We start from the raw sequence: 26689 nt of genomic DNA on the forward strand, positions 1-26689 counted from the left end.
CCTCTCACCTTGAACGCATGATCTCTTGTTATTGAATCCCTCACCCTTATCTCTATCTATCCTGTCTATACCCTTCATGATTTGGAGATGCCAGTGTTGACTGGGGTATACAAAGTTTAAAAATCACACAACGCTAGGTTCTAGTCCAACAGGTTTAATTGGAAGCACTACCTTTCGGAGCGCTGCTCCTTCAGGTAGTTGTGGTGTACACAATTGTAAGACACAGAATTTATAGCAAAAGTTTAGTGTGATGTAACTGAAATTATACATTGAAAAATACCTTGTTTGTTTGTTAAGTCTCTCATCTGTTAGAATGACCATGTTAGCTTCACTTGTTTCATATGTAAATGACAAAACTTTATTTAAAAGTTACATTCTCAGGTTAACTTTAACAATTGGTGTCAGCCCAGATAATGTGTTGAAGGGTTAGCCCCCTGTGTGCTGTTGTCTGTGCCCTAATGTTTAGACTGATTCTAATCTAAAAAATGAGTTAACAGTGTCTTACATGGATTCTTGCGGTTTTTGAGCAACGTACAATGTAACTCTGCTAGTACAAATTCACCCTACAAACATATGTGTGTGTGTCTGGGGTCGGTGGGGGTGTTTGTGAGAATCAGTGTATGTGTGTCTCTGCAGGAGTGTGTCTGTGTGTCCGCATGCGTGTCTGTGTGCCCCCGTGTTCGCGCATACCCGCATGTACAGGAGTGTCCGTGTGCATTGGTGATCACCTTTAATGTGACATGAAGCCAAAGTCCCAGTTGAGGCCTTCAGGACAGGCAGCAGCGAAAAGTGGCCGAGCAGAGGCTGATAGCTAAGATTGGTACCCATGGGGAGAGCCTCAACCGGGACCTTGGGTTCATGTCACACTGGTGAGCACCATTGCACTATACACACACAGACACTCCTAAAATATATATATATCTCATGCGCACGGGCACGCTCCTGTGCACATATATGTTCGTGGGTGAATTTGTACTTGCAGAATTACATTGTACTTTGCTCAAAAACCACATGAATCCAAGAGACTTAACAAACAATCAAGGCATTTTTCAATGCATAATTTCAGTTAAATCACACTGTAAACTTTTGCTATAAATTCTGTGTTTTACAATTGTGTACTCCACAACCATCTGATGAAGGAGCAGCTCTCCGAAAGGCAGTGCTTCCAATTAAACCTGTTGGACTGTGACCTGATGTTGTATGATTATTAACTTTTATACCCGTCATGATTTTGTCAGGTTCCCCCCCCCCCCCCCCCCCCCCCCCATTTTTTTTCTAATGAAAATGATCCTAACCTATTCAACCTTTCTTCATAGCACCTTCCATACCATGCAGCATCCACATCCTTTTGGTAATGTGGCGACCAGAACTGTACACCGTATTCTAAAAGTGGCCGAACCAATATCTTGTACAATTTTAACATGACCTGCCAGTTCTTATACTCAATATCCCATCCGATGAAGGCAAGCATATCATATGCCTTAACCACTCTATCCACCTGTGCAGCAACCTTCAGGGTACAATGGACCTGAACACTCAGATCTCTCTGCTCATCAACTTTTCCCAAGGCTCTTCCGTTTACAGTATAACTCGCTCTAGAATTAGACTTTCCAAAATGCATCATCTCACATTTGCCAGATTGAACTCCATCTGCCACTTTTCCGCCCAACTCTCCAGTCTATCTATAGTCTCCTGTATTCTTTGACAGTCCCCTATGCTTTCTGCTTCTCCACCAATCTTCGTGTCATCTGCAAACTTACTGATCAGACTAATAATGCCCTCTTCTAGATCATTTATGTATATTACAAATAACAGTGTCCCCAATACTGATCCCTGTGAAACACCACTGGTCACCTTTCTCCATTTCGAGAAACTCCTTTTGACTACTCTGTCTCCTGTTGCTCAACCAGTTCTTTATCCACCTAACTAGAATACCCTGTACACCATGTGACTTCACTTTCTCAATTAGTTTACCATGGGGAACCTTATCAAACACCTTACTAAAGTTCATGTATATGACATCAACATTTTCCTTCACCTATCAACTTGGTCACTTTCTCAAAGAACTCTAAGTTGGTAAGGCACAATCTCCCCCACACAGAACATGTTGCCTATCACTGATAAGCACATTCTTCTCCAAACATAAATAGATTTTATCCCTCCGTACCTTCTTTAGCAACTTTCCCACCACTGACGTCAGACTCACTGGTCTGTAGTTACTCGGAATGTCCTTACTACCCTTCTTGTACAGGGGGACAACATAATCAACCCGCCAGTCCTCTGGCACTTCACCTGTATTTAAGGATGCTACAAAGATATCTGCCAGGGCCCCAGCTATTTCCTCCCCCAGCAACCTGGGATAGATCCTATCCAGTCCTGGGGCCAACACATCTTCCCTCCTTATGTCAGCATGATCCAGAGTAAATAAACTTCTATCTGTAATCTCAGCATTCTTCACCTCCTGTTCCTCAGTGAACACTGATGCTAAGTATACATTGAGAATCTCTCATTTTCTCAGGTTCAACACACAACCTTCCTTCCTTATCCTTTAATGGACCAACCCTTTCTCTGGTTATCCTCTTGCTTCTTATATAGGAATAAAAAGCTTTTGGATTTCCCTTAATTCTGCTCGCTAAAGTTATTTCATGACCCCTTTTAGCATGCTTGATTCTCGTTTAAGATTCGTCCTACTCTCCCGATATTCCTCCAGGGCCTGTTCTGTTCTTAGCTGCCTAGGCCTTATGTACACTTCCCTTTTTCTTTTGGCTAGTCGCACGATTTCTCCTGTCGTCCACAGTTCACAAATCTTTCCTTTCCTATCCTTTTTTTCAAAAAAACATGCCTATCCTGCACAATCTTTAATCTATCTTTGAAAGCTTCCCACATATCAAATGTGGACTTTCCTTCAAATAGCTGTGTCCAATTCACATTCCCCAGCTCCTGCCTAATTTTGATATAATTGGCCTTGGCCCAGTTTAGTACTCATCCCTTAGGGGACACTTTCATCTTTATCTACAAGTATTCTAAAACCTACAGAATTGTGGTCACCATTGACAAAGAAATCCCCCACTGCAACTTCTACCACCTGGCCTGGCTCATTCCCCAACACCAGTCCAATATGGCCCCTTCCCGCATCGAGCTATTGACATACTGCTATAGAAAACTTACCTGGAAGCTTCTTACAAATTCTGCCCATCCAGACCTTTGATACCAAGTGTATCCCAGTCAATGTTGAGAAAATTAAAATCTCCCATCACCACCACCCTGTTACCTCTACATCGTTCCATAGACTGTTTACCTTTTTTGTCTTCGACCTCACGCTCATTGCATCGGAGGCCTGTAATACAGCCCCACCAATGTAACTGCACACTTCTTATTTCTCAGCTCCACCCATAACGCCTCACTGCTCAAGCCCTCCATAGTGTCCTCCTTTAGTACAGTCGTGATATCATCCCTGACCAGCAATGCAACTCCTCCCCCATAAAGTGCATAAGAAGTGCAAAGCACGCAATTTACAATGTAATAGAAGACTGATAAATAGTAGACATTTTTCCAGCTTCAATTTGAAGTCGTGCAAAGAATTTCAGATGGGAAAGAGTCCAATCATACTGCGTTAAGGAGCTTGATTGTTTGGGGGAAGAAACTGTTACACAGTCTGGACGTGATAGACTAAATGCTCCGGTATCTTCTGCCAGATGGCAGGAAAGAGAAGAGTTTGAATAAGGGGTGTGTGGCGTCTTCGACAATGCTGATGCCGAGATAAGAGGAATGGAAGGGCAGAGGAAGGGCTAGAAAGGGAGTCGGGTTTGGGAAGGGAGGTTATTTGAAATTGGAGAAATCACTGTTGAGACCTCCAGGCTATAGACTGTCCAGGCAGAAGATGAAGTCTTAACATAGAACATAGAAGAATACAGCGCAGTACAGGCCCTTCGGCCCTCGATGTTGCGCCGATCCAAGCCCACCTAACCTACACTAGCCCACTATCCTCCATATGCCTATCCAATGCCCGCTTAAATGCCCATAATGAGGGAGAGTCCACCACTGCTACTGGCAGGGCATTCCATGAACTCACGACACGCTGAGTAAAGAATCTACCCCTAACATCTGTCCTATACCGACCACCCCTTAATTTAAAGCTATGCCCCCTCATAATAGCTGACTCCATACGTGAGGAACTTGTTAAATGTGTTCAAGAAAGTTTTCTTTATCAAGATGAAGACGTCATACTAGGCAAGGAGTAAACCTGACCTCTTGAGAAATAAGGCAGATTGGAGTGTTATTGGGGAAGCTCTTTGGGACTAATAATCATAATTCTATTAGTTTTAAAATAGTTATGGAAAAGGATAGGCCTTATATAAAAATTAAATTTCTTAATTGGATTAAGGCAAATTTTGAAGGCACGACACAAATAGTCTTTCGCAGGTAAAAGAATGGCTGGTAAGTGGGAGGCTTTCAAAAGTGAGATAATAAGAGTTCAGAGGCGTTACCTTTCCTCCGACTTTCGTATCATTCGCAAACTTGCTCACCCAACCTTCTAGCCCCTCCTCCAGGTCATTTATAAAAGTGACAAACAGCAATGGTCCCAAAACAGATCCTTGCGGAACACTGCTAGTGACGGCACTCCAAGATGAACATTTGCCATCAACTACTATCCTCTGTCTTCTTCCAGCCAGCCAACTCCTAATCCAAACCTCCAACTCACCCTCAATGCCATACCTCCGTATTTTTTGCAGTAGTCTACCATGGGGAACCTTAAAAAACTCCTTACTAAAATCCATATACACCACATCTACTGCTTTCCCCTCGTCCACCTCCTTAGTCACCTTCTCAAAGAATTCCTCCAATTTGTAGTCTGATTTGCTGTAGCAGTGGAGGAGGCTGAGGGTTGTCATGTTGGAGAGGGAATGGGAAGGGGAATTGAAATGGGCTGTGACTGGGAGGTCAGGTTGGCCCCTGTGGGCCCAGCTGAGTTGCTTGGTGAAACGCGCCATTTATGTTTGGCCTCACCGATTGTGACAATGCTGCTCCTTTAACAAGGTTGTGTTATCTTTAGGTTTTTTTTTAAAAAGGTTTGTATGAGGCAGAATTGCAGAAATGTTTGCGTTTATCTACTTGAAAAGGCTTTCTAGTTTTAAAAAAACACTTGTACAATGAAAGGGTGTGGCTAGTTCTCCCAGCTCAGCTTTTCTCTGGTTTGGTTTGTTTTGGTTTTAGCAGTTTGGCTATTCGGTGGTGCTGGTCAGTTGTTAGCTGGGAATCCAAAAGAAACAGCTACATGGAAGAAGGTGTTCTGTGCTGAATCTCTCTCTGCCCTCACTGTCTCCTGTAAGACCGTGTTTGGTTTTACCATTTTCGCCAAGGGGTGTTTATGGTGATGTGGAATAGCATCATTCAGTTGGAATAGTCTGTTGGGTTTTCGGATAGGTTACGTTATTCTGTATTCTACTCTTTTTGTTTGTTTAATGCAGTACTCTGTAAATGAGTTTGGTTTTGTTTAAAACCAAGGGGTTTTGACCAGCTGCATCACTCTTTGAGTATCCATTTTACATTTCCTCAAACCAACTAGAAAAGTTAAGGGTCTGGGCTACCTTGAAATGTTTTGAGGGGTCTGGCGTGGTCCATTACACTGTTGTAGAGAAGACCACATCGGGAGCACTAGGTTGGAAGAAAGGCATGTGAACCTCTGTCTCACCTGGAAAGCTTGTTTGGGGTCCTTTATGGAGGTGAGGGGGTTGGTTTGCCAGCAGGTTTTGCATCTTTTATTGTTGCAGGGGAAGGTACCTCTGGATTCTGGGGATTGGCGGGGAGAGTGGCGTGAACCAAGGATTGGTGAAGGGAATGGTCTTTGCAGAAGGCAGAGAGAGGTGTTGGCGGGGGGGGGGGTGCAGTGGACTGGGGAATGGAGGAGATGCAGTGGAGGGCTGACTGGATGACAGAAGGGGGGAAAGCCCGCTGTTCAAAATAGGTGGACATCTGGGATGGCTTGGACATGGAATGTCTGAGTTGATGTGATGGAGGTGGAGGATTTGGGAAAAAAGGATGGAGTTCTTGCAGGATATGCAGAGAATTGTGAATGCATGGAATGCATTGCCAGCTGTGGTGGTGGAAGCAGAGTCATTGGGGACATTTAAGCGACTGCTGGACATGCAAATGGATAACAGTGAGTTGAGGGTGCGTAGATTAAGTTACTATATTTTACATTAGGATTAAACCTCGGCACAGCATCATGGGCCAAAGGATCTGTTCTGTGCTTTTCCAGATAGTTATAGGCACCAATAGGTTTACAGTAAATTTCCATCTGTAGACTGTCACCAGAGATGGAAACAAAAATTAGAGTGGTGCTGGAAAAGCACAGCAGGTCAAGCAGCATCGGAGGAACAGAAAAATTGACGTTTCAGGCAAAAGCCCTTCTTCGTTCCTGACCTGCTGTGCTTTTCCAGCACCATTCTAATCTTGACTCTAATTTCCAGCATCTGCAGTGCCCACTTTTGCCATAGAAACAAAGATGTCGAGCAAGGGGAGGGAGGTGTCTGAAATAGACCAAGTGAATTTAAGGGTGGGGTGGAAGTTGTGGGCGAAGTCAATGAACTGCTCCAGTTCAGCTTGGCTGCAGGATGCAGCACCGATGCAGTTATCGATGTAACGGCAGAAGAATTGGGGCACAGTGCTTGTGTAGGTCCTGAAGAGGGACTGTTCGATGTAGCTGACAAAGACCCATCCAGTCCCCTTCTATCAATACCTCCTCTGCCTCACCAAACTGTCCTCACCCTCATAACTTTAACTTTTCCTTCAACTTTTGCCATTTTCTCCAAATCCTGGAGTGGCCTTGGACATTTGGATTGGCCCTAGCTACACCTCTCTCTTTGTCGGGTGCTGCCTGACCTGTTGTGATCTCAAGCATATTTTTGTTTCCAGTACAGATTCTGCATCAGCAGTAACTTGCTTCTGTTTAGCAATGTGTTCCTCTGATGTATCCTGCTATTTCTTCTCTGACTAGTACATGGCACGGTTTGTAATCCTGAGATCATTACATTTTGAAACCTCCCTTTTAGCTTGCTTCCTAAATCCCTATATTCAACTTTTAGAACCGTGCCCATTGTTAACCAATGTCATTGGTACCAATGTGTACCATGACCACCGTTCGCCCTCCCCTTTCAAAATGTCATGTTGTCGCTCTGAGATATCTTTAACCCTAGCATCAGGGACACAGCATACCATCCTGGAATTTTGTCTGTGGCTACAGGGACACTTGTCTATTTCCTTACCTAATTGAATTTGCTACGACTATTGCATATCATAAAGAAGCACTCAAAACAAAATGCCCAGCAACTTCTAGAGTCTAGTTTCCTGTAGGAAGATCTTCAGTGAGCTGTAGGTGCCATAACACTTTCAGGCATAGGAGCAGAAGTAGGCCAATCAGTCCATTGATCTGTACTACCATTTGGTGAGATCATGGCTGATCTGACAATCCTGTGACTAGTGGTGTGCCACAAGGATTGGTGCTGGCCCACTGTTTTTTGTCATTTATATGAATTATTTGAAAGTGAATATAGGAGCTATGGTTAGTAAGTTTGCAGGTGACACTAAAATCGGAGGTGTTGTGGACCGCCAAGAAGGTTACCTCAGATTACAACAGGATCTTGACCAGATGTGCCAATGGGCTGAGAAGTGGCATGGTTAGGCCACTGTTGGAATATTGCATGCAATTCTGGTCTCCTTCCTATCGGAAAGATGTTGTGAAACCTGAAAGGGTTCAGAAAAGATTTACAAGGATGTTGCCAGGGTTGAAGGACTTGAGCTATAGGGAGAGGCTGAACAGGCTCGGGCTGTTTTCTCTGGAGCGTTGGAGGCTGAGGAGTGACCTTGTAGAGGTTTACAAAATCATGAGGGGCATGGATAGGATAAATAGACGAAGTCTCCCCTGGGGTTGGGGCGTCCAGAACTAGAGGGCATAAGTTTAAGGTGAGATGGGAAAGATATAAAAGAGACCTAAGGGGCAACTTTTTCACAGAGGGTGGTACATGTATGGAATGAGCTGCCAGAGGAAGTGGTGGAGGCTGGTACAATTGCAACATTTAAAAGGCGTTGGGGTGGGTATATGAATAGGAAGGACTTAGAGGGATATGGGCCGGGTGCTGGCAGGAGGGACTAGATTGGGTTGGGATATCTGGTCGGCATGGATGGGTTGGACCGAATGGTCTGTTTCCATGCTGTACATCTCTATGACTCTATTGACTCTATTACCTCGAGTACAATGGGATCTTGGTCAGACGGGCCAGTGGGCTGAGGATTGGCAAATTGAGTTTAATTTAGGTAAATGTGAGGTGCTGCATTTTGGCAAAGCAATTCAGGGCATGACTTATACTCTTAATGGTAAGGTCCTGTGGAGTGTTGCTGAACAAAGAGACCTAGGAGTGCAGGTTCATAGTTCCTTGAAAGTGGAATCGCAGGTAGATAGGCTAGTGAAGAATGCATTTGGTATGCTTTCCTTTATTGGTCAGTACATTGAATACAGGAGTTGGGACTGTGCAGACATTGGTTAGGCCACTTTTGGAAAATGGTGTGCAATTTTGGTGTCCTTGCTATCGGAAGGATGTTGTGAAACTTGAAAGTGTCCAGTAAAGATTTACAAGGATATTGCCAGGACTGGAGAGTTTGAGCTATAGTAAGAGGCTGAATAGGCTGGGGTTGTTTTTCCTGGAGCGTCAGAGGCTGAGGGGTGACCTTGTAGAGGCTTATAGAATCATAAGGGGCATGGATACAGAAAATTGACAAGGTCTTTTCCCTGGAGTTGGGGCTCCAAAACCTAAAGGGCAGAGGTTTAAGGTGAGAGGAGAAAGATTTAAAAGGGATCTAAAAGACATCTTTTGCATGCAGAGGATGGAATGAGCTGCCAGAAGATGTGGTGGAGGGTGGCACAATTACAGCATTTAAAATGCATCTGGATGGGTATATGAATGGGAAGGGTTGAGAGAAATATGGACCAAGTGCTGGCAAATAGAACTAAATTAGGTTAGGATACCTGGTCAGCATGGACGAGTTGGACAAAGAGTCTGTGTCCGTGCTGAATGTCTCCATTGAGAAGAAGCTACTGATGTCAAACATTTTAGGTTCCTGCTCGTATCTAAAAATTTGTAATACCATTTATGCCAAGACAAATGTCCAATCTTACTTATAAAACTTTAAATATATAGTAAACCACTGATAATTAAAAAGAATATCTTTTAGGAATGTGCCGAATGCCTAGTTATATGGTGGTTGTGCCTTGAATTAAAATAGCTGTAGCAGTTTTCTCTCCACAGATGCTGCCAGATCTGTCGACTTTCTCTTGCAATATCTGCTTTTGTTTATTTCAGCTTTAGCAAGCACTGGGCAGCTTATGGAACCTTACTTAGGAACCATGTATCTGGGTTTTGGAAAAAGAAAAGTTGCATTAAAACAAACAGGATATCTTGCCATTGAAATGAGACATGGAACAGGATTTTGTACTGTACTCGAATCAGCTCGTTTAGTCTTGAAGTCACTTTGAACTAAAGGCTAACGAAGAATATAAGCTTTTAAACAAAATCTAATCAGCCTACCTGGGCATGTTTTGACACCTCAGTTGCAGGTACGGTTTGAACCTAGAACTTCTGGACCAGGGGCAGGGGCTTTATTATTTCATCACTAGATCCTAAGAATACAGCGTTTATGCTGATTAGTCATGAAGTCCTATTGTTATTAACACTAAGTAATGAAATGGGCAGATCACTTGACAGATCAACTGTAGCTCCTTTTCAGAACTGTAATTGTTGTTTGCTCTTTAAAGGTTGTTATTAGAGATGGAGTGAATGTGAATTTATCATTGGAAGTAGCTGTGTTTACACAGTCCTTTTGTTATAGTTACCAATTTATATAATGCTTTTTAATTCTCCAGTCACATCTTAAGCATGTATCATTCTGTATCACTTGTGTACATATGTTCAATGTTCGGCAGATTTAGAAGTCTTGATGTTACACTATTGAGGAATTAGCTTGCACTTTTTGCCCATGTGAAATATTCTAAAAACGTTATTTAGTGCATTGGACACTGTAGCAGGGAAAAATGCACATAGACAATTCTGTTAATTGTGTCTTGTAGCAGAACTGTGTGTAAACGTTGTTTTGAAATGTCAGAGTAAGCAGTTTTAATATCCTTGCTAACAAATATTTGCCTATTTGAACCTGAATTTGTGTATATATGAACAGAAATTGAAGGCTCTATCTCGAGGACTACACCACTTGTTCTTTTTAACCTGCACACTTCAGTGTGGGGTTTCAAACTTAAATGTTCTTTCTGACTTTTTATATTTAATAACTTTTATTGAAAAGGTTTTTCAGCAATGGTATTTCAGACTTCTTTTTACATCTGTTAAACTGAAATATTAAATTGCCTATTGGGGAATCATTGGAACAAAATTGTTTCCATTTCTGATTAGTTGACACTTTCATAAAATGAAACTAACTTTATTAAATTCATTGATAACTTGTAATGTTTTTATTTCTATAAACTTTGTGTCTCTTTGTTTCACTGTATCAGATATTGTAAAATAAACTCAAATTCAACTCTCATTTCTTGAATGATTTTTGAGCGGTTTTCACTGTTGACTCTGGAAGAATGGCTTTCATCTAAATACAAGCATTTTTAAAATAGACCTCTGGGAAAACATGAATTCCTGCAGTAAGTCTTATGCATGTAGAAATACTCTTTCAGTATCTCTGCAGACCAGTTACAACAATTTCTTTATTTCTGGTTTCACCATTTCAGTTTTCCTTTTTAATCTCTAACTCAAAACATTTTATTATTTTAAGCAAATCTGCTGTAACTTGTATGCTATTTAGTGTTTTGTGGAAATTTACTGAAACATTGCTCAGGATTGATCGGGTACAATTTAATTCCTAAAGAAAATATGATTTGTATTTCATCTAATGTTTTAAAGTTAGATCTTAAAAGGATAAATTAATAAGGTGCAAGATCATATAGTTCATACTATTCTTACCATGCATTTTTTTGATTGGTATTAACATGGCTTTTGAAAAAGATTAGGAGAAAGTGAGGACTGCAGATGCTGGAGATCAGAACTGAAAAATGTGTTGCTGGAAAAGCGCAGCAGGTCAGGCAGCATCCAAGGAGCAGGAGAATCGACGTTTCGGGCAAAAGCCCTTCATCAGGCTTATGTTCGAAACGTCGATTCTCCTGCTCCTTGGATGTTGCCTGACCTGCTGCGCTTTTCCAGCAACACATTTTTGAAAAAGATTATCAGTTAACGGGTATATTAAGGGCAAAAGTGAGGACTGCAGATGCTGGAGATCAGAGTCTAGATTAGAGTAGTGTTGGAAAAGCACAGCAGGTCAGGCAGCATCCGAGGAGCAGGAAAATCGATGTTTCGGGCAAAAGCCCTTCATCAGGAACCACACTGAGTGCAGGAGGAAGAACATGTTTGAACTTATTTTTGTTCATTGATTTGCTCTTGGAAAATATGTAGCGCTTCAATGATATGATTATCTTTTTGCAGGAAAGGAAATAACATTGCTGATGCAGACACTGAATACTTTGAGCACCCCAGAGGAGAAGCTTGCTGCACTTTGCAAGAAATATGCAGACATGGTCAGTTCAAATGACTTATAAGAATTGAGACATGCAGTTCCTTGCAGAGTTAAAAGTAAAATTCTGTTCTGAAGTTTTGTTTTTGTTTAAAAGCATAATCTAAATCTGCATAACGGATAACGATGACTTGGACATTTGTGTTCTCATATTACAAATAGTAGTTTGTGTACATTTGCCCCAGTCTGCATTACCTGTGAAAAGTGCACCTTTGTTTTGTTAATCTTTGAGTAACCATGTTGTCATTGACAAATAACAGCTCATTCTAACAGGAATCACAGAAGTGTTATGATGTATAACGACGACGCTCAGCCCATTATGCCTGCAGCAGCTGTTCAAACAAGCCTGATTACCAAGTGCCCATCTCCTGCTTTTTCCCCATGTCCTTGCACATTATTTTCTTCCAGGGAATCATCTAATGCCATCTTGAATGTCTGAATTAAACCTTCACCACATAACTGGGAAGTGCATTCCATACCCTAACTACTCAGAATCCTAGAGTTTACAGCACAGAAACAGATCTTTCGGTCCAACTTGCCTAAGCTGACCAGATATACCAAATTACTCTAGTTCCATTTGCGAGCATTTGGCTCTAAACCCTTTCTATTCAAGTACCTAACTTAGATGCCTTTTAAATGTTGTTATTGTACCAGCCTGCACCACTTCCACTAACAGCTTATTCCATGCATTCACCACCCTGTCCGTGAAAAGGTTGCCCCTTAGGTCTCTCTTATATCTTCCCCTTTCACCGTAAACCTATGCCCTTGAGTTTTCAACTCGCCTTCCGTGGGGAGAAGATTTTGGCTTTTCACTGTATTCGTGCCCCAATGTCTCTTTGTTCTGCAACATTCCCCAGGACCCTACCATTAAGTCCTTCCCTGATTTGCCTTACCAAATTGCAACACCTCACATTTATCTAAATTAAACTCAATCTGCCATTCTTCAGCCCATCTGATCAAGATCCCATTATGCTCTGAGGTAACCTTCCTCACTGTTCACTAGACCACCAATTTTGGTGTCATCTGCAAACTTACTAACCATTCTTCCTATATTCACATCCAAATTATTTATGAAAGTGACAAAAAGCAGTGGACTCAGCACCGATCCTGCTCTGGTCACAGATCTTCAGTCCGAAACAACTCTCTACCACCACTATCTGTCTCCTACCTTCAAACCAATTTTATATCCAAATGGCTAGCTCTCCCTGGATCACTTCACTCTTGCTTGTTATGCACATTATTTGAAGCGTTTCTGTCCGATGTCTGTTAGCTGGCAGTTTTGTGATGCACGTTCAATCTCTGCACTGGCTGTGGTCACCATAAAGGTTCGACCTTCTCAACTTCACCAGAGATGTGGTGACCATTGCACCAGTTATCTCTCTAATGAAAGACTAGCCTTATGCTCCTCTGGGACTATGGCAAATTTACCTTTTAAATCTATGCTGTCTTGTTCTTTTTACATATGGGAACAATTTCTCCCTATGCTCCAACCAGTGATGTCTATCAGTCTGAGAGCTTGAGATAGATCCACCTCAGATTTTGAAAACCTATATCAAATATCCTCTTGGGTGCAATCTATCCAAAGAGAACAATCTCAAGTTCTTCAGTCTGTCCTCCGAACTGAACATCTTCGTAACTGATGTTCGTCATCCCCAGAACCATTCTTGTAAGATCACTTCAGCACTGTCTCCAATGCATTCACGTCCTTCCTATAATGTAGTTCCCTGGACTGAAGGCTTTCAACTTAATTTTTAATGATTGCAAGATGCTAACAGATAGCTGCTGTCCCTTTTTAGGCATGATTTGGAGATGCTGGTGTTGGACTGGGGTGTAAAAGGTTAAAAATCACATAACACCAGGTTATAATCCAACAGGTTTAATTGGAAGCACGAGCTCTTGGAGCACTGCTCCTTCATCAGGGTGGTTGTGGAGTATAAGATTGTAAGCCCCAGAATTTGTAGCAAAAGTTTACAGTGTGATGGATGTAACTGAAATTATATATTGAAAAAAACCTGGATTGTTTGTGAAGTCTCTCTCATCTGTTGGAATGATCACGTTAGTTTCAGTTTTTTCATATGTAAATTGCAAAATTCTTTTTAAAAAAGTTACATTCTCAAGTGAACTTTAACAATTGGTATCTGTCAGCCCAGATAATGTATTGAAGGTGTGATACTGTCTGTGCCACAACATTTAGACTAATTCTAATCTTAATAAAAAAAATTAATTTACAGAATCTTACATGGATTCATGAAGTTTTTGAAAGATGTAAAATGTAACTCTGCAAGTACAAATTCACCCCACAAACGTGTGTGTGTGTGTGTGTGTGTGTCGCGCGGGGGAGGGGGCGTGGTGTTGTGAGTGTCTGTGAGAGAGTGGGTGCATGTATGAGAGAGTATAAACTGATATAAGTCTGTGAAAGGGTGCATGTGTGTCCGAGCAGAGGCTGATAGCCAAATTCGGTACCCATGGGGATGGCCTCAGCCGGGACCTTGGGTTCATGTCACACTACAGGTGACCCCATGTCCTATATATACACACGTGCACAAACACTCAGATGTGCAGAGACGTGCACTCTCTCTGACGTGCAGAGGCTCGCGCAGAGATTTAGACCCATTTATAGTCACACTCACACACATGCGCCCTCTCTCACAGACACTCTCAACCCCCCCCCCCCCCCCCCCCCCCCCACTACATGCGCACACGCGCATATGCACACATACACAAGTTTGTGGGGTGCATTTGTACTTGTAGAGTTACATTTTACTTCTCTCAAAAACTGCATGAACCCATGTAAATTCATTTTTTTAAGATTCGAATCAGTCTAAACATTGTAGTACAGACAGTATCACACAGGGGAACTCACACCTTCAATACATTATCTGGGCTGCCAGACACCAATTGTTAAAGTTCACTTGAAAATGTAACTTTCTAAAAAAGGTTTTGCAATTTACACATTGAAAGATCTAAAACCAAAGTGGTGATTGTAACAGATGAGAGGCTTAACAAACAATCCAGGTCTCTTTCAATGTATAAGTTCAGTTACATCACACTGTAAACTTTTGCTATAAATTCTGGGGCTTACAATCTTATACTCCACAACCGCCTGATGAAGGAGCAGTGTTCCAAGAGCTAATGCCTCCAATTAAATCTGTTGGATTATAACCTGTTGTTGTGATTTTTAACTTTGTATTCCCTTTTTAGGAAAAACTTCAACAATGCGAATAGCTCTGTCAGCTTTGCACTGAATGTACCAAAAGTAACTGAAACATTGTCCATTTAAACTGACAAATTTCTGTGTAGTTGTTCTCAGCATCTGAATTTGTATACTGCAACAGCCCCAAATTATGATGATTGTTGTATATAATAACTTTGGGAAAAAAACTTGATTTCCCAATGATCAACTTTAAAGAAGCACACAGGTTTCAAGTTTTAAGCATCCTACTGTAGCAAACTAAAATCAACATCAGTTAGATGTCCCTGAATAGACAACTTGCATTCTGTACTCCCCTTTACTTCAGTTAAAGAAACCATATTAACTTAGTCTATTTGCAATGATTGAATACTTGACAACTGTATCTTTAGTAAACGGTCTTACTGCACTAGTCATGGTTAGGTTGGCTTATGTTGTGTAAAGCTGAAGTTGTAAGTACTTAAGCAAAATGGTATTTTAACAAATTGAATTGCAAAATTAGTCACTTTCTATTAAATTTATCCTAAGATTTGGCGTTTTCAATTAACTCGCTTGATCTTTCTGCAGCTTGAAGAGCACAGAAATACTCAAAAGCAAATGAGACTTCTACAAAAGAAACAAACGCAGATCATTCAAGAGAAGGATCACCTTCGGAATGAGCACAGCAAAGCTATTCTGGCACGCAGCAAGCTAGAAAGTCTATGTCGTGAGCTGCAACGCCATAATCGAACTCTTAAGGTATTATAAATTCAGTTACTGTAAAATTGTGTACAGTTGATACCTTTTGGGTGCTGTGTGCGGATAGGCTCTGTGGCTAAAAACGTTTTTTTTTTGCTTAACTTACATATTTAAGTTTTGCAGTTGTAATTGTACAAGTTCTGAAGTGTGTTTGGATGGAACTAGAACATATAAACCCAGACAGAAAACCACTTGGTCCACCATGCTTGTCCTTACTTGCCATTGTCCATCTTTATCATAGCATTAAGCCCAATCTGCCTATCTTTCTGTAGTCATGCAATCTTACAGAAAGAGCAAAAGAAAACATGTGTAACAAATTGGTGGTGAAATATTCCAGAAATTTCTCTCTGGTCTATGCAACAATTAAGCCAGTTTCAGGAGAAGGCAATGACTGATGTCACCATTTCTTATGAACCTATCTAAATCTATGCCTTGAGATGCCTTTTATTCAGTGGAACCTACCCAGTTTCCTTTTTGAATGGTTACATTGAATTCATGTTTAACACATTATTGATTTTTTTTTTGTTTCAATGTTCAATCTTTGTGAAAATAGAACATAGAACATTACTGTGCAGTACAGGCCCTTCGGCCCTCGATGTTGCGCCAACCTGTCATACCAATCTGAAGCCCATCTAACCTACACTATTCCATGTATGTCCATATGCTTGTCCAATGACGACTTAAATGTACTTAAAGTCAGTGAATCTAATACCGTTGCAGGCAAAGCATTCCATATCCTTACTACTCTCTGACATCTGTCCTATACCTATCACCCCTCAATTTAAAGCTATGTCCCCTCGTGCTCGCAGTCACCATACTTGGAAAAAGGCTATCCCTGTCCACCCTAACTAGCCCTCTCATTATCTTATATGTCTCTATTAAGTCACCTCTCAACCTTCCTCTCTCTAACGAAAACAACCTCAAGTCCTTCAGCCTTTCCTCTTAAGACCTTCCCTCCATACCAGGCAACACCCCTAGTAAATTTTTGTACAGCTGTAGCATAACCTCATGGTTCCGGAATTCGATCCCTCTATTAATAAAAGCTAAAACACTGTATGCCTTATTAACAACCCTGTTAACCTGGGTGGCAACTTTCAAGGATCTGTGTACCTGGGCACCGAGATCTCTCTGCTCATCTACACTACCAAGAATCTTACCATTAGCCCAGTACTTTGCATTCCGGTTACTCCGACCAAAGTGAATCACCTCACACTTGTCTGCATTAAACTCTATTTGCCACCTCTCAGCCCAGCTCTGCAGCTTATCTATGTCTCTCTGTAACCTACAACATCCTTCGTCACTGTCCACAACTCCACCGACCTTAGTGTCGTCTGCAAATTTACTAACTCACCCTTCTACACCCTCATCCAGGTTGTTTACAAAAATGACAAACAGCAGTGAACCCAACACCGACTCTTGTGGTACACCACTGGTAACTGGACTCCAGGATGAACATTTCCCATCAACCACCACCCTCTGTCTTCTTTCAGCAAGCCAATTACTGATCCAAACTGCTATATCTCCAAGCAGTTATCCATATCGAATGCCTTGCTGAAATCCATATGCACCACATCAACCGGTTTACTCTCATCTAGCTGTTTGGTCACCACCTCAAAGAACTCAATAAGGTTTGTGAGGCACGACCTACCCTTCACAAAACAGTGCTGACTATCCCTAATCAAATTATTCTTTTCTAGATGATTATAAATCCTATCTCTTATAACCTTTTCCAACACTTTACCAACAACTGAAGTAAGGCTCACTGGTCTATAATTACCTGGGGTGTCTCTACTCCCCTTCTTGAACAGGGGAACCACATTTGCTCTCCAGTCTTCTGGCACTATTCCTGTAGACAATGACGATTTAAAGATCAATGCCAAAGGCTCAGCAATCTCCTCCCTGGCTTCCCAGAGGATCCTAGGATAAATCCCATCCGGCCCAGGGGACTTATCTATTTTCACACACTGCAGGATTTCTAGTATCTCTTCCTTGTGAACCTCAATCACACCTAGTCTAGTAGCCTGTATCTCGGTAATCTCCTCGACAACATTGTCGTTTTCTAGAGTGAATACTGTTGAAAAGTATTCATTTAGTGCTTCCCCTATCTCCTCTGACTCCACACACAACTTCCCACTACTATCCTTGATTGGCCCTAATCTTACTCTTGTCATTCTTTTATTCCTTAAATACCTATAGAAAGCCTTAGGGCTTACTCTGATCCTATCCGCCAACAACTTCTCATCTACTCCTTGCTTTTCTGAGCTCTCCTTAGGTCTTTCCTGGCTACCTTGTAACCCTCAAGCGCCCTAACTGAGCCTTCACATCTCATCCTAACATAAGCTGCCTTAGAACATAGAAGAATACAGCGCAGTACAGGCCCTTTGGCCCTCGATGTTGCGCCGATCCAAGCCCACCTAACCTATACTAACCCACTATCCTCCATATACCTATCCAATGCCCGCTTAAATGCCCATAAAGAGGGAGAGTCCACCACTGCTGCTGGCAGGGCATTCCATGAACTTACGACTCGCTGAGTGAAGAACCTACCCCTAAATTCAGTCCTATATCTACCCCCCCTTAATTTAAAGCTATGCCCCCTTGTAATACCCGACTCCATACACGGGAAAAGGTTCACACTGTCAACCCTATCTAACCCCCTAACCATCTTGTACACCTCAATCAAGTCACCCCTAAACCTTCTTTTCTCTAATGAAAACAGCCCCAAGTGTCTCAGTCTTTCCTCATACGATCTTCCTTCCATACCAGGCAACATCCTGGTAAACCTCCTCTGCACCCGTTCCAGTGCCTCCACATCCTTCCTATAGTATGGCGACCAAAACTGCACACAATATTCCAGATGCGGCTGCACCAGAGTCTTATACAACTGCATCATGACCTCAGGACTCCGGAACTCAGTTCCTCTACCAATAAAAGCCAGTACGCCATATGCCTTCCTCACCGCACTATTTACCTGGGTGGCAACTTTCAGAGATCTGTGTACATGGACACCAAGATCCCTCTGCTCATCCACACTACCAAGTATCCGACCATTAGCCCAGTACCCCATCTTTTTGTTATTCTTCCCAAAGTGAATCCCCTCACACTTAGCTACATTGGATTCCATTTGCCACCTTTCTGCCCAGCTCTGCAGCTTCTCTATATCCTGCTGTAACCTGCCACATCCTTCCTCTCTGTCAACAACTCCTCCGCCTTTCGTATCATCCGCAAACTTGCTCACCCAACCTTCTAACCCCTCTTCCAGGTCATTTATAAAAATGACAAACAGCAATGGTCCCAAAACAGATCCTTGCGGAATACCACTTCCTCTTGACCAGAGATTCCACTTTTGTCGTAAACCACGGCTCCCGCGCTCTACAGTTTCCTCCCTGCCTGACAGGTACATACTTATCTAGGGCACACAGGTGCTTTTCCTTGAATAAGCTCCACATTTCTAATGTGCCCACCCCCTGCAGTTTCCTTCCCCATCCTATGCTTCCTAAATCTTGCGTAATCGCATCGTAATTGCTGTTCCCTCAGCTGTAACTCTTGCACAGTGGTATACACCTATCCCTTTCTATCACTATAGTAAACAAAACAGAATTGTGATTGCTATCACCAAAGTGCTCACCTACTTCCAAGTCTAACACCTGGCCGGGCTCATTACCCAGTACCAAATCTAATGTGGCTTCATGGAAAAAGTGAGGACTGCAGATGCTGGAGATCAGAGCTGAAAATGTGTTGCTGGAAAAGTGCAGCAGGTCAGACAGCATCCAAGGAGCAGGAGAATCGACATTTCGGGCATGAGCCCTCCTTCAGGAAATCAGAGCGTAGGGGAATGAAGGTGAGGCCTCTGCCGAGGACTGACTTCAGACTCCCTACTTCAGATTTCCTGAAGAAGGGCTCATGCCTGAAACGTCGATTCCCCTGCTCCTTGGATGCTGCCTGACCGGCTGCGCTTTTCCAGCAACACATTTTCAGCTCTAATGTGGCTTCGCCCCTTGTTGGCCTGTCTACATACTGTCAGGAAGCCCTCCTGCGCACACTGTACAAAAACTGACCCATCTATAGTACTCTTACTATAGTGTTCCCGGTCAATATTTGGAAAGTTGAACTCCCCCATGGCAACTGCCCTGTCTCTCTCACTCCTATCGAGAATCATCTTTGCTATCCTTTCCTCTACATCTCTGGAACTATTCGGAGGCCTATAGAAAACTCCCAACAGGGTGACTTCTCCTTTCCTGTTTCTAACCTCAGCCCATACTACCTCAGTTGACGAATCCCCAAACATCCTTTCTGCAACTGTAATACTGCCCCGACCCCCACCCACACCCCCTGTTTTACCATCTTCTCTGTTCTTTCTGAAACATCTAAATTCTGGAACCTGCAACAACCATTCCTGTCCCTGCTCTATCCATGTCTCCGAAATGGCCACAACATCGAAGTCCCAGGTACCAACCCATGCTGCAAGTTCATCCACCTTATTCCGGATGCTCCTGGCGTTGAAGTAGACACACTTCAAACTAACATCTTGCTTGCCAGTGCCATTTTGCGTCCCTGAAACTTGATTTCGGATGTCCCAACTCTCAACCTTTTCTATACTTGAACTACAATTTTGATTCCCATCCCCCTGCTGGATTAGTTTAAACCCACCCCAATAGCATTAGTGAATTTCCTCCCCAGGATATTGGTACCCCTCTGGTTCAGATGAAGACCATCCCGCTTGTAAAGGTCCCACCTACCCCAGAAAGTGCCCCAATTGTCCAAGAATCCAAAACCCTCCCTCCTGCACCATCTCTGTAGCCATGTGTTCAACTCCTCTCTCTCCCTATTCCTTGCCTCACTAGCACGTGGCACGGGCAACAAACCAGAGACAACAACTCTGTTTGTCCTAGCTCTAAGATTCCATCCTAGCTCCCTGAATTTCTGCCTTAAATCCCCATCTCTCTTCCTACCTATGTGGTTGGTGCCTATGTGAACCACGACTTGGAGCTGCCCACCCTTCCCCTTAAGGATCCCAAAAACATGATCAGAGACATCACGAACCCTGGCACCTGGGAGGCAACACATCAACCGTAAGTGTCTCTCGTCTTCACAGAACCTCCTATCTGTCCCCCCTAATGGTGGAGCCCCCAATGACTACAAGATGCAAGGAAATAGGTGTTTCCTTGCATCTTAACATTGCACTTTTGTAAACTGTTAGTTCCAACTTTCCCCAATTGTGTTTGCAGTGTAGGTGTCAATTTTCACAGGCAATCTTTTGTTCTTAGACCCAGGTTCAAGTCCCGCCTCAGGCGACTGTCTGTGTGGAGTTTGCACATTCTCCCCGTGTCCGCGTGGGTTTTCTCCCACAGTCCAAATATGTGCAGGTTAGGTGAATTGGTCATTCTAAATTGCCCATAGTGTTAGATGAAGGGGTAAATGTAGGGGAATAGGTCTGGGTGGGCCGAAGGGCCTGTTTCCACACTGTAAGTAATCTAATCTAATTCTTCCCATACCAAGTCCATCCAGTCCCATCGAGATTTTATGAGATCCTCCTTTATTCTTCTAAATTCCAGTGAGTACAAGCCCCGTCATAGAGTTCAGATTGTAAGTTTGCTCGCTGAGCTGAAAGATTTGTTTTCAGATGTTTCGTCACCATACTAGTTAAAAGATCATTGAGCTTCCGGTGAAGTGCTGGTATTATGTCCCACTTTCCATTTGTGTCTTGGTCTCTTAAGGTGGGTGATACCATTTCCGGTTCTTTTTAGAGAATGGTAGATGGGATCCAAATCGATGTGTTTATTGATGGAATTTGGTTAGAATGGCAGGCCTCTAGGAATTCCTGTGTGTGTCTCTGTTTAGCTTGTCCAAGGATGCATGTGTTGTCCCAATCGAAATGGTGTCCTTGTTCGTCTGTATGTAAGGATACTAGTGATAGTGGGTCATGTCTTTTTGTGGCTAGTTGGTGTTCATGTATTTTGGCTAGTTTTCTGACTGTCTGCCTGATGTAATGTTTGTTACAGTCCTTGCATGGTTTGCACACTGATTTTATAAAAGACATTCATTTTGCTGGTTGTTTGTATAGGGTCCATTAGGTTCATCAGTTGCTGTTTTAAGTGTGTTGGTAGGTTTGTCAGCTACCATGATGCTAAGAGGTCTGAGTAGTCTGGAAGTCATTTCAGAGATGTCTTTGATGTATGGTAATGTGGCTAGGGTTTCTGAGTGAGTCGTGTCTGCTTGTTTGGGTTTGTTGTTGAGAAATCGATGGACTGTGTTTATTGGGTACCTGTTCTTCTTGAATATATTTTTCTTCTGTTCATAGTTCCTGAGTGCTGCAGTGTGTTGTGGCCCATTGAAATAATGTCTGATGCAGCTTCGTTTATAGGTGTTGGGATGATTGCTTCTGTAGTTAAGTATTTGGTCTGTGTGTGTTGCTTTCCTGTAGATACTGCTTTGAAGTTGTCCATTAACAGTTCGTTCTACTATGACATATAGGAATGGGAGTCTGTTGTCGTTCTCCTCTTCTATTGTGAATTTTATGCCTATAAGGATATTGTTGTTGATGTAGATTTCCTCTAATTTGTTCTGCTTTGTGATGACAAAGGTGTCATTCCCGTAGTGGACCCAAAGTTTGCGTTGGATACCAGCACTAGTATCCTTACGTACAGACGAACAATGACACCACTTCGACTGGGACAACACATCCATCCTAGGACAACCTAAACAGAGGTGTACACAGGAATTCCTAGAGGTCTGACATTCTAACCAAATATCCATCAATAAACACATTGATTTGGGCCCCATCTACCATCCTCAGAAAACAAACCGGAAATGATATCACCCACCTTAAGAGCTGAAAGTGTTGCTGGAAAAGCGCAGCAGGTCAGGCAGCATCCAAGGAGCAGGAGAATCGACGTTTCGGGCATGCCCGAAACGTAGATTCTCCTGCTCCTTGGATGCTGCCTGACCTGCTGCGTTTTCCAGCAACACATTTTCAGCTCTGATCTCCAGCATCTGCAGTCCTCACTTTCCATCCACCTTAAGAGACCAAGACACACACATAGAATGTGGGACATAACACCAGTGCTTCACCAAAGGGTCACTGATGATGTTACCTAGTATGGTGACAAAACATCTGAAAACAAACGTTCTAGCTGGGTGAGCAAACTTACAATCTGAACTTCAACCTGAGCTACAAATCTTCTTGAAAATTGCAATCATAGAGATTACAGCATGGAAACAGATCCTTTGGTCCAATGTATCCATACCGACCAGATATCCTTACCTAATCTAGTCCCATTTGCCAGCACTTCGCCCATATCCCTTTAAATCCTTCCTATTCATATACCCATCCAGATGCCTTTTAAATGCTGTAATTGTACCAGCCTCCACCTCTTCCTGTGGCAGCTCATTCCATACACACACCACCCTCTGTATGAAAACATTGCCCCTTAGGTGCCTTTTATATCATTTGCCTCTCACCATAAACCTATGCCCTCTAGTTCTGGATCACGTTAGCCAATCTCCAGTCTTCCAGCACCTCACCTGTGACTATTGATGATACAAGTATCTCAGCAAGATGCCCAGCAATCACTTCCCTAACTTCCCACAGAGTTCTAGGGTACACCTGTTCAGAACCTGGGGATTTATCCACTTTTATACACTTCAAAACACCCAGAACCACCACCTCTGTAGTATGGACATTTTTCAAGATGTCACCATCTATTTCCCCGCATTCTATATCTTCCATGTCCTGCTCCACAGTAAACACTGCAAAATACTCATTGAGTATATCCCTATCTTCTGTGGCTCCACACATCGGCTGCCTTGCTGATCATTGAGGGGCTCTATTCTCTTCCTAGTTACCCTTTTGTCCTTTAATGCATTTATAAAATCCCTTTGGATTCTCCTTAATTCTATTTACTAAAGCTATCTCTTGTCCCCTTTTTGCCCTCCTGATTTTCCTCTTAAGTATACTCTTACTTCTTTTATACTCTTCTAAGGATTCACTCTATCTTTCCTGTCTATACCTGACATGTTTCCTTCTTTTCCTTAGCCAAAACCTCTCTTTCTCTAGTAATCCAGCATTCCCAAAACTTACCCATTGTCATTCCTTTTACCTTAACAGGAATATACAGTCTCTGGACTCTTGTTATCTCATTTTGCAGCCATCCCTTTACTTGCGAACATCTGCCCCCAGTCAGCTTTTGAAAGTTCTTGCCTAATACTGTCAAAATTAGACTTCCACCAATTTAGAACTTCAACCTTTAGATCTGGTCTATCCTTTTCCATCACTATCTTAAATCTAATAGAATTATGGTCACTAGCCCCAAAGTGCTTCCCCACTGACACCTCAGTAACCTGCCCTGCCTTATTTCCCAAGAGTAGGTCAAGTTTTCCACCTTCTCTATTAGGTACATCCACATACTGAATCAGAAAGTTTTCTTGTACACACTTAATAAATTCTTCTCCATCTCAACACTTAACACTATGGCAGTTCCAGTCTGTGTTTGGAAAGTTAAAATCCCCTCCCATAACCACCCTATTGTTTTTACAGATAACTAAAATTTCCTTACAAATTTGTTTCTTAATGTCCAGCTGGTTATTAGGGGGTCTGTAATACAATCCCAATAAGGTGATATCCCTTTCTCATTTCTCAGTTCCACCCAAATAACGTCCCTGGATGTATTCCCAGGAATTTTCTCCTTAAGTACAGCAGTAATGCTATCCCTTAACTCCCTGCCAGTACAGAGGAACCACGATTATCCAAATACCAATTATCCGAAAATCAAATTGTCCGAATGAGATCTTGAGTGCCTGATAGAAACATTACATTTAAAGACGTGTTTCTAACAGTGATCGCGTCTTTTGTTTACAGGATTAAACAGGCACCGTCTCCAAATGGTCTCTCTGCCGGTCTCTCTGCCGGTCTCTCTGCCGGTCTCTCTGCCGGTCTCTCTGCCGGTCTCTCTGCCGGTCTCTCTGCCGTACCCACACCCCTCTTCCCCAGATAATCTCTCCAGCATTGCCCTGTACAGGGCAAAGGTGGAACCTGTCAAAAAGTTTCAGTAAGACGTTGTCTGTGTGCGCGCACGCTATTTAGAGACTTACCCCACAAAGGCAGCAGCAGTCTTACTGTTAGTGTCCAGTCCGGCTGCCCAGGAGAGGGGGTGGATATGGACGGGGTTGGGGGCACGGATGGGGCAGGTAGGGGCAGTAATGGATTGGGTTGGGGTGTTGGGGGCAGGGGACGGTTTTGGATGGGGGGTGGGGGATGTTGTTGCACGGGGTCGTGGGCGGGGTTGGGGGTGGGGCCTCATGCTCTATGTGCTACTGCAGTCTCCTGAATGAGAAGCAGACTTCAAAACCTCCGAGTCCCAGAGGAAAGGCATTTAATCGATTAACCGAATAATCGATTATCCGAACAAAATTCTGCCTGCCCGTCACATTCGGATACTAGAGGTTCCTCTATATTAGTCCCCTTCCAATTCAGGTGCAATCCGTCCTCCTTGTACAGGTCAATTCTATCCCAGAAGAGATTCCAATGATCCACAAATGTAAACCCTTTTCCCCTGCATCAGTTCTTCAGCCACGCTTTCATCTGCTCTATCCTCCTATTCCTGCCCTCACTAGCTCATAGCACGGGTGTAATCCAGATAGTAGTATCCTTGAAGACCTCCTTTTTAAATTACTGCCTAACTTTCTATATTCTCCCTTCAGAATCTCATCCTTTTCCCTTTCTGTGTCGTTATTTCCAATCTGTACAAAGACCTCCTGCTGGTCCCTCTCCACTTTGCAGACATTCTACACTGTCTCTGAGATATCCTTGATTTTGGCACCATGGAGGCAACACACCATTCTGATTTTTCGCTGCTGGCCACAGAAACATCTGTCTGTGCTTCTGACTAGAAGCGGCGACACAGTGGTTAGCACTGCTGCCTCACAGCGCCAGAGACCCGGGTTCAATTCCCGCCTCAGGCGACTGACTGTGTGGAGTTTGCACATTCTCCCCATGTCTGCGTGGGTTTCCTCCGGGTGCTCCGGTTTCCTCCCACAGTCCAAAGATGTGCAGGTCAGGTGAATTGGCCATGCTAAATTGTCCGTAGTGTTAGATAAGAGGTAAATGTAGGGGTATGGGTGGTTTGCGTTTCGGCGGGTCGGTGTGAACTTGTTGGGCCGAAGGGCCTGTTTCCACACTGTAAAGTAATCTAATCTAATCTAAAAAATCCTCTAACACATAATCGATCGCTTGAAACCCAACGTACCCCTTGTTACATTAGAGTCAGTCTCGATACCAGAAACTTGGTTGTTCGTGCTACATTCTCCTGAGAGTCCATCACCCCCTACATTTTCGAAAACCGCATACTTGTTTGCAATGGAGATAGTTACAGAAGACTCCTGAACTACTTGCCAAGCCCTCCTACCTTTCCTGAAGTTAACCCATCTATGTGACTGTATCTGCAACTTTTCTCCCTACCTATAACTACCATCTATCTCCCCCTTAGTTCTTGTAAATTCCTCATTGTCTCTAACTGCATCTCCAACCAATCCATGCAATCTGGTAGGATTTGCAACCAAAGACACTTCCTGCAGATTAATCATCAGTAACATGGAAAATCTCCCTAAACTTCCACATCCGACAGGAAGAGCGTATCACTCTACTAAAGGCCGTCTTTGCTCCTTCACAATCTACAGACCCAGAAAATAGCACCGTCTTATTGCTGTAAAAGAAGAGCAGAGCTCCAGGATAACTTAGTACTTATGGTTTATATTTTTCAAATTTAATCGAGACCGATCTCAATAAAACATATAATCAAGAAAGAACCCACTCTACTCACTACTGTAGACTTACAGCAAGGTTATACATTAAAAACTATGCTCTCCCACACAGGTTCCTACAAGGTGAATTTAACTGTTTGTTAATTTTTTCTAGATGCACTCCAGTCTCCCGAGATACATGAGCTCAAACAGCAAAGGCAGTAACTGCACAGATTCACTACAGTGACTTTCTCTTTTAGCCTCACTAACCATATGGTCTTCTTTTGTCTGTGATCCTCCTTTTAAAATTGCCGTTGTTTTGATCTTTTTTCCCCAAACTAATCTAGTTTTTCCTCATTTGTCATATGTCAGTCCTGCCATCCTGGAAATCAGTCTAATGAA

At 42.9% G+C, this 26689-nt stretch overlaps 1 protein-coding gene across 1 annotated transcript in view; it reads left to right on the forward strand.

The window, feature by feature from the left end:
* The window catches only part of LOC122564567 (alpha-taxilin-like), an 88821-nt gene that overhangs the window by 28854 nt on the left and 33278 nt on the right, over window positions 1-26689 (forward strand). The window contains exons 2-3 of the mRNA XM_043719657.1: window positions 11535-11626; window positions 15380-15550. Coding sequence (XP_043575592.1) covers window positions 11535-11626; window positions 15380-15550 — 263 coding nt within the window. The remainder of the gene's footprint in view (window positions 1-11534; window positions 11627-15379; window positions 15551-26689) is intronic.

Source organism: Chiloscyllium plagiosum, chromosome 29, assembly GCF_004010195.1.
Source record: "Chiloscyllium plagiosum isolate BGI_BamShark_2017 chromosome 29, ASM401019v2, whole genome shotgun sequence".
In the NCBI taxonomy this organism is placed as follows: domain Eukaryota; kingdom Metazoa; phylum Chordata; class Chondrichthyes; order Orectolobiformes; family Hemiscylliidae; genus Chiloscyllium; species Chiloscyllium plagiosum.